The 14,013-nt window shown below is 35.1% G+C and overlaps 3 protein-coding genes across 10 annotated transcripts in view; 1 reads left to right on the top strand and 2 right to left on the bottom strand.

Moving 5' to 3' along the window:
• Nucleotides 1-6,104, bottom strand: part of LOC107629248 — a 15,151-nt gene extending 9,047 nt beyond the window's left edge. Inside the window, exons 1-5 of one of the 7 annotated variants that reach the window (XR_002358670.1) lie at nucleotides 5,914-6,104; nucleotides 5,484-5,638; nucleotides 5,057-5,211; nucleotides 4,846-4,966; nucleotides 4,441-4,590 (exon numbers count right to left, since the gene is read on the bottom strand). Coding sequence is in view for 4 of the 7 variants with exons in the window: in XM_016331996.2 (XP_016187482.1) it covers nucleotides 4,879-4,966; nucleotides 5,057-5,211; nucleotides 5,484-5,638; nucleotides 5,914-5,962 (447 nt within the window). In the remaining 3 variants the exon portion in view is untranslated. Of the gene's footprint in view, nucleotides 1-4,317; nucleotides 4,591-4,681; nucleotides 4,967-5,048; nucleotides 5,212-5,483; nucleotides 5,639-5,913 lie in introns of those variants that run through there. The other 6 variants (XR_002358671.1, XR_002358672.1, XM_016331996.2 and 3 more) reach the window with 6 other exon arrangements.
• On the top strand, nucleotides 1,921-4,003 carry LOC107629247 (high affinity nitrate transporter 2.4). 2 transcript variants are annotated; one of them, XR_002358669.1, is made up of 3 exons: nucleotides 1,970-2,895; nucleotides 3,111-3,847; nucleotides 3,880-3,999. XR_002358669.1 is itself a non-coding variant. In XM_016331995.2 (2 exons), the coding sequence occupies exons 1-2, from the start codon at nucleotides 1,970-1,972 to the stop codon at nucleotides 3,787-3,789; spliced, it is 1,605 nt and encodes a 534-aa protein (XP_016187481.1). In that variant the 5' UTR covers nucleotides 1,921-1,969; the 3' UTR covers nucleotides 3,790-4,003. The 2 variants fall into 2 exon arrangements, 1 of the variants encoding a protein (XP_016187481.1); XM_016331995.2 differs by having other exon boundaries at nucleotides 1,921-2,895; nucleotides 3,111-4,003.
• Nucleotides 8,731-13,385, bottom strand: LOC107629251 (cell division cycle protein 48 homolog). Its single transcript, XM_016331997.2, has 9 exons — nucleotides 13,181-13,385; nucleotides 12,883-13,048; nucleotides 12,244-12,472; nucleotides 10,940-11,706; nucleotides 10,531-10,752; nucleotides 10,361-10,432; nucleotides 9,979-10,260; nucleotides 9,404-9,763; nucleotides 8,731-9,252 (listed from the first exon to the last, which is right to left on the bottom strand). The coding sequence occupies exons 1-9, from the start codon at nucleotides 13,207-13,209 to the stop codon at nucleotides 8,959-8,961; spliced, it is 2,421 nt and encodes an 806-aa protein (XP_016187483.1). The 5' UTR covers nucleotides 13,210-13,385; the 3' UTR covers nucleotides 8,731-8,958.

The following is a 14,013-nucleotide window of genomic DNA, read 5'->3' as shown; positions in this document are numbered from 1 at the left end:
TAATATTCAATCAAATTCATCCAATCTTTTTATTGGTATACTGCTGAGGGTATACAAAAAATAAATTATTTGTATATTTTGTGAGTATAAATATCAATATTATGTAGTTGTACTATTACAGCAAAGCTCATTAGTTTTATTAACTATGACAAGTGGTACGGAAGATTACGTTTAACAATAATTCAGCAACTCTAGGAGCTCATGAAAGGGTATAGTTTAGGTTGTCATCAGATGTTGATATTACTTTGATTAATACTAATTTTTCACTTTAAACTACGCACAAAAGTCCATGATCCATTAGTTGTTATATATGAAATTATTTCTTTCAAAAATAGAAACTAAAATTATTTTTTTTAAAATTTAAACTAATAAAAAAATTTTCTGATATTATATCATAATTTTTTTTTAAAAAAGATTTAAATTAATAAAAAAAGCATATCAATAATTATATACTTATATCTCTAACATGAGGTTCATCATTATTAGTTTTAATTTGATTATTGATTTGTTTCAGATAGTTTGCTTTTTTTTTTCCTTTGGATAAGGATATAAGCTAAGTAGTACTCGTACGGCATAAATAAGCGAAATAATTTATCATCTTAATAGATTTTCTTAAATATATATAACTTTAACTACTAAATAGATAAATATAATTAATTATGTTTAAACATATTGAAATATTACAAGTTATGAGTTTGAAGATAACATTGCAAGTGTACTTTATTCATATAGTGCTGTTTATCCAAGTGTGACAACATTTGACTTTATCACTTGTTCAAATTATTTAAAGCCGAGTTTATATATATTTGATTCACTTATATTATTGTTGGCAACTTGATATTAGATGTTGCCTCTTGGCAGCCAAGGCATTTGACTTGGGATACGATAATTTGGCAGTAATTGGCAAAACAAAGCAAAGTGATGAGATCAATATTGGACTCTAATAAAAATATTGTATAAGTCACTAGTTCAATAATAATTCAAAAAATATATATAATTATTTTTAAAATTTAGAATTTATAATTTAAGATATAAAATTAAGAGTTTATATAATTTAGCATTTTGATTCCAGAATAAAATAATATTAACTAAAAAATGGCAAATACTAACGCTAGTTACATCATATATATATATATATATATGAGAAAGTCTAGGGGCCGGCAACTTTTGTATTTTGTGGCCAGCACTTAACTATCAAATGAAAAGTGAGTGATCTCCCACCATTCGATTTAATCTTATACCATTAAAAATACTATTGATGGTCAATTGATGGTTACAAAACACAAAAGTTCCTTACCTCTAGCACTCTTCTATATATATTACTTCTTTGTTTTTCTGAATACTGCCACTTGCATGCGAAGTTGGGTACTACTTGTTAAAAGAAAAAGAATCATGTGTTTAAGGTGATTAAAATGAAAATTTAGGAGTAATAAATTTGATGTGAAATTGATAATTGAGAATTAATATAAAAAAAGTGTAAGGAGTCAGTATTTTTATTAAAATTTGATCGGTACTTAATCAGTAAAATAAATAAATAATTTTACATCATTAAAAATATTAATAATAACTAATTAATAATTACAAATTATAAAACTTATTGATCCTAACATTTTTTGTCGTTAAATAATTTAATTGATTTGACTAAATTTTTATTTGATAATTTTTAAATATCAACTTTACCTAAATGTTGAATGAACCTGAATTTCTACCTTCTCTCAAGTAGTTAAGTATATGTCCGTGTACCAGAGAATCTCCATGTATAGGTAGCTAATATTACGTCATGTATGTATATGAACCTTTGGGATATACAATGGGACTCTCTGCGGCGAAATGTGATGACGTAATTATATTATACTACTTTCTCCAACCCTCCATTGTCAACGCTTTCTACAATATAAATACCCTCCCCATTCCTTCACACTACTTCATCCATCCATTCTCACTCTCATCATATACATTCATTTACATAATGCCTGAAATTGAAGGATCTCCGGGAAGCTCCATGCATGGAGTCACCGGAAGAGAACAAACCTTCATATCCTCCGTCTCATCCCCAATGGTTCCCACCGACACCACGGCCAACTTCGCCTTGCCCGTGGATTCAGAGCACAAGGCCAAAGTCTTCAAGATCTTCTCCTTAGCCAATCCTCACATGAGAACCTTCCACTTGTCATGGATATCATTCTTTACTTGCTTCGTCTCTACCTTCGCCGCCGCCCCTCTCATCCCCATAATCCGGGACAACCTAAACCTAACCAAGGTAGACATTGGCAACGCCGGTGTTGCCTCCGTCTCCGGAAGCATATTCTCCAGGCTCACAATGGGTGCAGTTTGCGACCTCTTAGGGCCGCGATACGGCTGCGCATTCCTTATCATGTTAACCGCGCCGACTGTATTCTGCATGTCGTTTGTTAACGACGCTGCAGGATACATAGCGGTGCGGTTCATGATAGGGTTTTCGCTTGCAACATTCGTGTCGTGCCAGTATTGGATGAGTACAATGTTTAATAGTAAGATCATAGGGTTTGTGAATGGAACTGCGGCGGGGTGGGGGAACATGGGTGGCGGAGCCACCCAGTTGATAATGCCGTTGGTTTATGAGGTGATTAGGAAAGCTGGGTCAACTCCATTCACTGCATGGAGGATTGCTTTCTTTGTACCCGGTTTCTTGCATGTTATAATGGGGATCATGGTGTTAACCCTAGGACAAGATTTGCCTGATGGTAACCTTGGTAGCTTGCAAAAGAAGGGGGATGTTTCCAAAGACAAATTCTCAAAGGTGTTGTGGTATGCCATCACAAATTACAGGACATGGGTCTTTGCCCTTTTGTATGGTTACTCCATGGGAGTTGAACTTACCACTGACAACGTAATTGCCGAATATTTCTATGACAGGTTTGTAGAGCAGTTTTACACGTATATTGGTGGAAATTCAGGTGCAGTTTACTTCACATAAAGTTGATACTGAGAGCCGTTAAGTAATTTGACTAAATTTTTATCAAACAGATATTAACTTCACGTGATAACAGCGTGAATAATTATCTAAAAATATCAGCGCATCAAAAATAAACTCATACACGAAACTAATAATGAATGAAATTGTAGTGCAGGTTTAATCTGAAGCTACACACAGCTGGAATGATAGCAGCAACATTTGGAATGGCAAACATCATAGCACGGCCATTTGGTGGATACACATCTGATGTTGCAGCCCGGTTGTTCGGAATGAGGGGCAGGCTTTGGGCCCTATGGATCCTCCAAAGCCTTGGCGGTGTGTTCTGCATATGGCTGGGGCGGGCCAACTCTCTGCCAATAGCCATCGTGGCGATGATTCTCTTCTCCGTGGGAGCACAAGCCGCATGCGGCGCAACCTTCGGCATCGTCCCCTTCATCTCAAGAAGATCCCTTGGAATCATCTCAGGGCTCACCGGTGCAGGTGGCAACTTCGGTTCAGGGTTGACTCAGCTGGTTTTCTTCTCAACGAACCGGTTCTCGACGTCGGCGGGGCTGTCGTTGATGGGTGGCATGATTGTGGCATGCACTTTGCCGGTGACACTGGTTCATTTTCCTCAATGGGGTAGCATGTTTTTCCCTGCTTCAAAAGATGCACAGAAATGCACTGAAGAATACTATTACACTTCTGAATGGAATGAAGAAGAGAAGCAGAAGGGTTTGCACCAAGGAAGTCTTAAGTTTGCTGAGAATAGCAGATCTGAGAGAGGAAAGCGTGTTGCATCTGCACCAACTCCACCCAACACAACCCCTACCCATGATAATAATAATGTCTAATAATAATAATAATAATCAACCAATTCAAGTTGAAGAATCTCAGGTTCTTTTTTATTTGATAATTTTCCACCTCTTATGTGATTCTTGCACATAAAGTTTGGGTGTAAGGGAATCTGTTTTTTAGATTAGGTGCTTCAATTTGTGGTGCAAGCATATTTGATATAATATGTATTAAAAATAAGTTGAAAACACAGCTGATGCATTTAACTTGATATGAAATTAATAGATGAAAGCTGTTAAATAATTTGATAAATTTGACTAAATTATTATCTAAAAACTATCAACTATCAATTTTATATGAAGTTAAAATTTTTACCTAAAATTGATATATAAAAAATAATGAATAATATATCGACCATGTAATTTTGAATTTTGGTGTACATTAAGAAAAAAAATGACTGCTCTTACTAAGTTATTTTTATGAAGAAAAATAATTTAATATATTTAAATAAGCTATTATTTCTCATGCTCATTAATTTTAGTATCGTTGAGATTGAATATTCTGGCGTTGAATAATGTGAGAGCAAGTGGGAACAACTTATATAAGGTGACATTACCATCAACAATACGTCAACACAGATCTTAAGACTAACATTGTTACCAGTTTATTATGTTGATGATTCCTCACTTCAATTATTGGAGCTTATAATACAATAAAAACTAACAACTATGTTCAAATAATGCTTACAAGAGTGACTCATCTTCACGCAATCAAGCTTAAGAAAAAGAATGGTTAACCACTATACGTGTCGTTTGCTTCAAGCCACATTCTATAATTCATTCAATTCCAAGATTTTGGGACTGCAAAAAAACAAACGTAAGCGTTTATGTTTTGAGAAAAATGTTGAGAAGCAGAAACAAAAAGGTACCAAGTATGATGAAGACAAACACAAACTGACAAATACAAACTATATATAAATATAAATAAATGCGTCATGCACCAAGTTCAACACTAGCTTAATAATTTAACAAATACAACATATTTACACAAGCAATTGCTTCATGTAGAACAATACATCAAGTAAAATGCTAATTAGAAATTAACTAATCAGTTACCAGATTATGGTATCTGAATCTAAATCTTGAAGTTTAGTAGCTTAATTTGCCAGTTCCATCACAGGTTGAACAGGATCTGCTAGAAGAGCACTTTGTACAATAGCTCCACTTCTTTGGAAGCCTATAACATATATAGTTCAATAACTAAGCTATTAATTAGAGAAATTAAACAAGGGAGGTTAGAGGAGGAAAAACAATAGTACATTAGTACCCTGCTGTGAATCGAGTAGCCATGTTCTTAGCTTGTGATCTTGCCCTCTCTGCGCTTTCGTCCGATCGTTTCTTGAGCACGAATCCTTCTCCATTGCACTCTGAACATATACCAGAACCTCCACAATCTTCACAGACTTTCACTTTAATTTCAACCTTTAATAAAGACATTTGATTTTGATTTATACAAATTAACACTAGTCATATGAAAAAGGTAGCAATATAATGCAGCAACCATGCTATATTATACAAAAAAAAAAAAAATCAGCTACCAAATCAGCTAATCAAATAAAATATTTGGTGAAATAATATTTTTCATAGTGTAGTACACAATGCATACTATTAACAACTAACATACTAATAAGAATATAGTTATCTCTACTAATTAAGATAAGCATAATTATGTTTGGAAAGATTTGGTTACTTACCTGTGTTGAAGAATCAGAAGATTTGGTTCTGTTTACAAGAAGAGTGGCAGCTGCAGCAACAAGGGTTGCAGTAACCGCCACTGAAGCTGCTGTCTCAGGCAATGCAAAGGACACGGTGGATAATCTCCTTCCTTGAAATTGTTGTGACTTTCCATCTATTCAATCAAGGAAACAACAAATTGAGGACTATAATTCTATAAAATTCAAGACATAGGTATATCCATGAACCTTGAGGAATTCATAGTATGTGACAGCATTCAATTGAACTATGCAAAAGCAACGGCAGCATCATGAAAGGACATGAATTCCCCGTGACTTAGTTTTCAGAATTCTCCATTGAGTTTAACACATAACATACTAATTTTACATATAATAATAATAATTTTAAAAAAAACAATGAAGAAGAAGAGGAAGAAAATAATATCTTAACTGTTGGAGGAGGAGGGAAGTGAAGGAGGGTGGTGCATGACAAGATCCATTGAAGATAACTGTCTTCTTCTCTTGTGTTGTGTTCTGTTCTCTCCACCAACTATTACTCTCTGTTTCTCTCTCTCTCTCTCTGTTCTGCTCCCTTATCCCTTTGCCTCCTTTCCTCCAAGTCTAAGAAGAAAGAGAAAAGTGAAAAGGAATAAAACAACAATTTTTCTCTTAAAATTCTTATAAAATAAAAAAATATTCTAGTTAATACTATTAATTTATTTATCTATAAAATATTTTTTTATTATACAATTCACTAGTTGGTACTTATAAAGTTTTAGACTTGAAATAAGACATTTCTATTAAACCTTAACAAAGCAAAAGAGATTGAAATGAACCGACAAATATTTTCTTAGCTGGTGGAACTTAGAACAAAGTTTAAGTCCAAGGGGTGACATGGATCACGTGACCAAAGCAAATCAAGTCTTTAATCTTTGCCAACTCTTGTGATCCCTTTTAGTTTCATACTCACTAACGCTCCCTGTTAATTTTTCTCAATCAATTCCAATCAAACTCATCTCATTGTAAAAAATTACCAATTAACATTGTGAATAATAAATGGTAATGTTTTACACACCTTTATGACCTTTCACTCTCAGTAAATTCTTCTGGTAGATTCTAAATTCCTATTCCATTTTAGTTTGGGGTAGTTATTAATGTCACTATTGTTAGAGTGCAGGCTATTCAATTTCAGACCCAACTTAACTAATTATGCTCAGAGTTTCACATTTCACAAACTTGAAACCACACAACACAATCTATAAATACACACTGGCTTGCAGTTGAATAGTCTAATTCAATATCCTCTTATGTATATCATGACTTTAGTATTAATAATTGCAACTTTTTAGGTGGAAGATTGTTAATTATTAGGGTAAGTTACATCATATTCAACCACTTCTGAATATTATGGATACATTAATGTCATATCTTTTTTTCAAAATATTAGATAATTTAAAGCTTAAGAAGTTAAAACTACCACTCCGGAAGAAGATTGATGAGACTTGTTTTCCTATTAGGCCACCAAACATTTAAATGAGAGGTAAAGACTATGGTGTTGTTATTCACTATTACACAAGTTTGTTAATTGGATTCAATTCTAATAAATGACAAAACCAGAAACTAAACACACATAAGTCAGCATTATAGGAAGGCTTAATGAGTTCCCCAGTTACCTGACACAATCTCAACTATTTTTCATTATGAAGTCAAGTGGTTTATCTCTTCAACTATTAATTGTAATAAAAGTTGTCTAACACTATTATAACCACTGTGAAAACGGTTAGAGATATAATCATTCATATTTTTCTCGTATATGAAATTACAATGTTGTTTTGTAAACAACAAAAAAAGGAAGATACAACTTGGATTTAGGGGCAAGAACAGGAACAAAAAAAATTGACTTGAGTTGTGGAAATAAGATGAAGTAACTCACGAGCATCCTTCCTTATTGCACAGATCAAAAGAGAAAAAACTCATTCACCACCTCTCTCTCACCAACTCACCTCCACCACAACACACAAAGTTATGTATCTTTGTACTATAAAACTTAGCTGTATCTGCATATATATCTGCATCCATCACCCTATTCACGAGCCCATTTAAGACCCTTTTGCTTCAAAAATCCACCTTATAAGCCTCTCACAATCCTCCTCTTTCTTCAAACAACACAAACACAACACTTGAAAATGCCTACTACTACTTCTACTACACATGTTTCTTTTCTTGTGGCCCTTTATATCTTCTTCCTTGCACTAAATTTTCTATGCATGAGTATGGCTAATGCCTCAAGGGTGATCATTCCCCGCAGCGCGCCAAGCACGGTTACTAGGCCGATGTTCTTGCCTGAAGAAGAAGCAGAGAGTACTCTTGTGATGCCGGATAAGCGAAATAACAAGAATGTCTTCAATGGGAGACAAGTGAGTAATTGCTTGCCGAAAGGGTTTCGCCATAACTCTGCTCCAAGCAGATTTGTGAACTATGATACACTAAGCTGCTCTGGAATAATGCACTCAAAGAATCCTTAAGCTTGAAGATATGATCTTGTTCAATGGAAGAGACTTCAATCACTGCTTTTCTTATATATGGTTTTTCTGAAGTTGGAACATGAGAAAATAGTTGTGTCTTTTTGCTTTGCTTGGCTCATGGATGGTGCCTTTTTCTTCTTTCTTTTCTTTATTATATATTTCAATTTTGAGTGATGTGGATAGGCAAGATGATCTTAAGTTTCCTTTTTTCCTGTTGTGTGTATAGAATGCTAAGATATGTTGGTCCAATATTGTGAAGAAAGAGTATGATAAATATTTTTTTTAAGCCATTACTATGTGTATGGCATGCATATTGTCCTAGCTTGTGAATAAGAATTTCATGTAACTAAAATTCATACTAACATGAGTTTTAGTATTTAAATAAAATTATCAATCACCAAAATTTTTATATCCATTCAAGTAGGTTGAGGCTACATTGTTTATAATGATGAATTATATAAAATGAATGGCACCCAAAAGTAGGAGCACACCAAAATCCAGAGATTATAAAATGAATATCAAACCGGTGTTCAAAGATTTAATGTTAAAATAACCTGTCTCATGGAAGTATAAAAAACATAACTTCAGAAGAATTGAAAATATGTTAGTTCTTTATGCAGAGTAGTTTCTGAATCATAATTGGTAGTTTTAAGTTGGTGATAATAAAATATAATCTCTAACCAATAAGATTTTGTAATCCCTCATAGCGTTGTTTAATTAAGTAGCCATGTATAAAGACTGAATTTCATGGTAAAGTAGCAATCGAAGGCATGATTATCTTTTAACATGATCAGAATTTTTCTAACATAACAAAAGGACCTGTATCTGAATTCTATTAAAACTGGTAACAATGCAGGGTTAATCTATAAGTATGTGAAATGCTAAATATGCAACAGGTTTCAGCAGTTTACAAACGCATCTTTTGACCTAAACATGTGAGACTCAAATACATCATTCTATTATTAGAGAATCTAACTATATAGATCATCTTCATCAGCACCACCAGCAGAAGTTGCAAACGGGTCTGCAGATCCAGTGGTCCTACTTCCAGTCTCTGGAAACCTAAACTCGGTTCCAAACCCCCGGGATTGCTGCAAGGTCTGAGCGAATGACTGGTATTTGCGGATATCAGCGTCGCTCACACTCCTACGTGCATACTTCATCGACTCTTCGAAATGGCCTGCTTTGATCTCCGCAACTTCATCGTCCACATCCTCATCCATGGCCTCTGGGTTATCTCTCCTCTTCCTCTCTCGCTCCAAGTCCTGAATGAAACCATAAAAATATATAAGGTCAGGTTTCCATGTTGCTGTTTGAGTTATGGTTTCGAAGGGCAAAGAACTAAAGAGTAAAGCTTTACATCAATCCCTTCTCTTTTCTCCCTTACACTCCAAAAATCCAGACTCATAAACGTACCTTTTCTATGTTTTCTCTTATGGCATATTTGCATGCTCGCTGGCATATCTCTGTTATATCAGCACCACTGAAGCCTTGAGTATACTTGGCTAGTGCACTCAAATCGACATCTTTCGAGACAGGTGACTTCCTCATGCACGCCTTGAAGATCTGATAACGAGACTCCTCGTCGGGGAGAGGGATGTAGATCAATTGATCAAGACGGCCTGGCCGAAGAAGTGCTGGATCAATGATGTCTGGCCTGTTAGTAGCCCCAATTATGAACACAGTCTTCTTGGCAGACATTCCATCCATTTCTGTCAGAAGTTGATTCAAAACTCTATCGGCAGCACCACCAGCATCCCCGACACTACTTCCTCTCTGCAACAATGACAAAGTGATAAGCATTTGCGAAAATCATGAAGTTACTATCACATCCAATTCTTAGTGACACCATGGGGTCATTGCATTTTCTCCCAAACTTGCGTGAGCAACGGTAAGGCATTAAGCTTAAACGATAGAGTACAATTAGAACTAAATTCAATATCAAAAGGCAAACTAATATATCAAACTAGGAGCGAGCCAAAAAAGCAAACCTGAGTGGCGATGGAGTCGAGCTCATCAAAGAAGAGAACACACGGAGCTGATTGTCTAGCCTTGTCAAAAATTTCTCGAACATTGGCTTCGCTTTCACCAAACCACATAGTAAGCAATTCCGGGCCTTTCACACTTATAAAGTTAGCTTGACATTCATTAGCAATTGCCTTGGCCAACAAAGTTTTTCCACACCCTGGAGGACCATAGAAGAGGACTCCTTTAGATGGTGACATACCAAATTTCTCGAACTTTTCTGGGTGCTCTACCGGATATTGAACAGTCTGCATCCACAAAGGCAAGATGATTTCAGATTAAGAGGATATAGAATTATGGAACAACGCAAAATTACGTATACTAAAAATAAAAAATAATAAGTATGACCTCTTGCAGCTCACGCTTGACGTTCTCAAGGCCTCCAATATCATCCCAACTGACATTAGGCACCTCAACAACCTGTGGACAGAGGGAATTAGTTTGGAAAAAACAGAGGGACATACAGAAAGCCTAAAACTTGATAATATTCTAAAATGAACCAAAAAAAAACAACTAACAGTTTCACGTAAGGCAGATGGATTGCTTGTTCCTAGGGCAGTCTGGAAATGCTCATTTGTAACTGCCATAGAATTCAACACTTCAGCATCAATAGTCTCATCTTCCAAGTCGATGACATCCATTTTTTCCCTAATGCACTGCAGAGCAGCTTCAGTGCAAAGAGCAGCAAGGTCGGCACCAACATACCCATGAGTATCTTTTGAAATTCTCTCCAGATCAACCTACAGTAAAAGAATCAGAATAGTTGAACCACAAAATATTTAAGGATGTCAATGAATAAACTGGAAAAAAGATAGAAGTGAATATACAAACACTTCACAGATTGCAAAATTTGGATCCATACAAAAATGTAACCACATGGAAAACAACTTTAAACACCAATATAAGTTACAAATGCTCTCTATTTACCTCATCAGAAAGCTTCATGTTCTTGGTATGTATGCGAAGGACTTCAAGTCGACCGACTTCATCAGGAACACCAATGTCAATTTCTCTATCAAATCTACCAAACCTTCTTAATGCTGGGTCAATGCTATTTGGACGATTTGTTGCACCAATAACAATAACATGTGCTCGAGACTTCAATCCGTCCATAAGAGTCAAAAGTTGTGAAACAATCCTCCTTTCAACTTCACCATTTGTCTTCTCTCGCTTGGGTGCAATCGAATCAATCTCATCAATAAATATGATGGACGGAGCATTCTTTTCTGCTTCTTCAAATGCTTTCCTGAGATTGCTTTCACTCTCTCCGGCCAATTTGGACATAATCTCTGGACCATTAATACAAAAGAAGAAAGCTCCAGTTTCATTAGCAACAGCTCTTGCAATTAGTGTCTTTCCAGAGCCAGGGGGTCCATAGAGCAAAATTCCCTTGGGTGGCTTCACACCAATCGACTTAAAAAGCTGAGGATGTCTCAGTGGAAGCTCTACAAGCTCACGGATCTGTGCCATTTGCTTCCTAACACCACCCACATCATCGTATCCAACTTCATCCAGCCTTTCTTCATCCTCCCGTTTCACGGGGTCACCTTCACAGAAGATTTCAGTGTCTGGAGCAACCACACAATACTCCCCAGGATCAGTTTCAATGACCTTGAACTCTACACTTCTCATCCCTCCTCGGACAAGGAATAGATCTCCTTTTCTGACAGGACGATAAGCCTCCAAGAAATAAGCTTCAAGTTATAAAACAAATAATTAATATGTTAGTATACATTTCCATCACATAGACTTACACAAAACTAAAATAAAAAATTCCCCAGATATGTAAAATTCCAGCTTGAAATGCGTAGAATCAGGGGGAAAGACGATTCTACAAATAGATCAATGTGGTAAAATATCACAATATACAAAAGGTAGTCAATAGAATTATGCATTCATAAAATAGACAGCATAAGGTCCAGCCAGCTACAGAAAAAGGAGTTCCAACAAAAAGAAAGATAACAAGTCAACTCACTATAATCACGACAGAAGAGAAAAGAAAAACTTCAGAATATCGTTATGAATATCATCAACTCATGAAGCAAGGATCCAATTTTAAAGTTCAGCAATAAAGCACTTCAAAAAAATAAAACCATACTCAAAAGGTAATCTATCATATGGAGGAAAGTCCCAGAACAAATCAGAATTTACTACTGAAGCAGTCATAAGTCATAATAACTGAAACTATGCTATTCTCTGCAACATGAGAGCAAAGCAGGCTAGAAACTCACGTTTCAAGTAAGCATCAAACAGATTTCCAGTGACACCTTCGATAGTATCATCGATAGGCAGAATGTGGACTCGTTTCCCATACTTAACATCAGGGCACTGATGCACAGACACAACATCACCGAGACGAACCCTCAAATTGGACCTCACAACCTTGTTCATCCTGATTTTGGGCTCCTCGCAATTGTCATCAGCAAGTGCAATGCAAATAGTGTCCTTCCTTTTCTTTCCCTGCACCACAAATCAAACATCACAAACCACACAAGCCCCTGGAAGACATCACATAATAACACAGCACAATGACCAAATAACCCAGCACAGAACACCAAAATGCTCACCAAACAAGTCCAAAAACAATAAAAGTTTCAAACTTCAATTCAATTCAAAATAATAAGTTTCAGCATAATACACAAGCAGAGAACTTGAAAATTGATTAAAGACAAACACACGGAGAGGATTAGAATAGGTCATAAACCAAGTCCAAAGACACTGCCAAGTTTTCCTTTCTCCTTTTGATCCCAAAAACATTAGTATGTTTTAGCTAAACCCTTAAAACAGACAACACAATTTCTTCACAAAATACACGAAACCCATGTTTGGGAACTAGATTGCAAACCATCGAAAAGGTTCAAAGAAGTGACCTTGATGAGAATAGTGTCGCCCCGAAAAAGTTGGAGCTTTTCCATTGTCCGTGGGTGCATAGCCACGACGGAATTATCGTCGTTGACGGCTTCATCGACGACCAATCTGTTCGGAGACTTCTTGCGTTCGAGAATCGCGGTGGAGAAGTCCTTCTTCCCCGATTTCCTAAGAAAAGAAAAAGAAAAAAGATTTTTATTTGAATTTTTTGGGGCAAACTTAACCTGGAAACGAAAACATTAATAAGAGAAAAAGAAGTATTTTTGGGGCGAAGATATCTGAGAGAACAAGTTGACTCACGAGTCGGATGATTCGCCCTGGTGAGACATTGGCAATTTGGTGGAATCGGAAGATCAGAAAAGTGCAGCGAAAAGAGAAGAGAGTTGAGAGTTGCAGAAGAACAAACAGCAGAAGCAAAAACTGAATTTTTTTAATTTTATTTATTTTCCGATTTTTATCACTATTTATTTTCGGCTGGTTTGTTCAGCAAGAAAAATAATTGGGATAAACTTATAACTTTTGGACTGTTTTATGCGGATTAGTGGATTACGGGACAAGTTAATATATAGTGTGTAAAAGATTCTAATCTTATCTTTTCTTTATACAATTTAAATTTGATTTAAACAATTCTATTTCTAAAGTCAAATTATCTTTTTTTAAATTGATGCTTGCTATAGATAGTATTTGTTTGGGCGCCATTATTTTGATAAAAAAAAAGATTTTTTTAATAAAAAAAAATCTTTTTTTATTTTTTAGCGTGTTTGACAAATTTCTAGTAGTAAAAGTAAAAGCACTAAAAAAATAAAAAAAAATCTTTTTTTAGAAGCCGTAATTTATATCTTTTTTTAAAAGATTTTTTTTCCTTAAAAAAAATATGTTTTTCATATAATAAATAAACAAAAAAGTATTTTTATATTGTTATTTTTTACATAAGATACCCAAACATAAAATTACTTTTACTTTTCTATAAGATCTTTTAAAAAAAGACAACTAAAAAAAATCTTTTCTTAGAAGCTCACCCAAACAAGCTCGTATAAGTCTTTTTGGCGTATAAATTTATATAAATTAATTTAAACCCAACAAAAAATAACTCTCAATTTAGGGCTTGTTTGGGTGAGCTTTTAAGAAAAGAT

Source organism: Arachis ipaensis, chromosome B03 (genome assembly GCF_000816755.2).
Source record: "Arachis ipaensis cultivar K30076 chromosome B03, Araip1.1, whole genome shotgun sequence".
Taxonomy (NCBI): domain Eukaryota; kingdom Viridiplantae; phylum Streptophyta; class Magnoliopsida; order Fabales; family Fabaceae; genus Arachis; species Arachis ipaensis.
Note: the sequence above shows the minus strand (reverse complement) of the source record. Positions and strands in the feature narration are given on the sequence as shown.

Excerpts from the sequence above, each read along its gene's own strand:
- LOC107629247 (XM_016331995.2), top strand. The coding sequence starts at position 1,970 with ATGCCTGAAATTGAAGGATCTCCGGGAAGCTCCATGCATGGAGTCACC. Across the intron at positions 2,896-3,110 it reads GCCGAATATTTCTATGACAG|GTTTAATCTGAAGCTACACA; the intron begins GTTTGTAGAGCA and ends ATTGTAGTGCAG.
- LOC107629251 (XM_016331997.2), bottom strand. The coding sequence starts at position 13,209 with ATGTCTCACCAGGGCGAATCATCCGACTC. Across the intron at positions 10,433-10,530 it reads CATCTGCCTTACGTGAAACT|GTTGTTGAGGTGCCTAATGT; the intron begins GTTAGTTGTTTT and ends CTCTGTCCACAG. Across the intron at positions 9,764-9,978 it reads TCGACTCCATCGCCACTCAG|AGAGGAAGTAGTGTCGGGGA; the intron begins GTTTGCTTTTTT and ends TCATTGTTGCAG.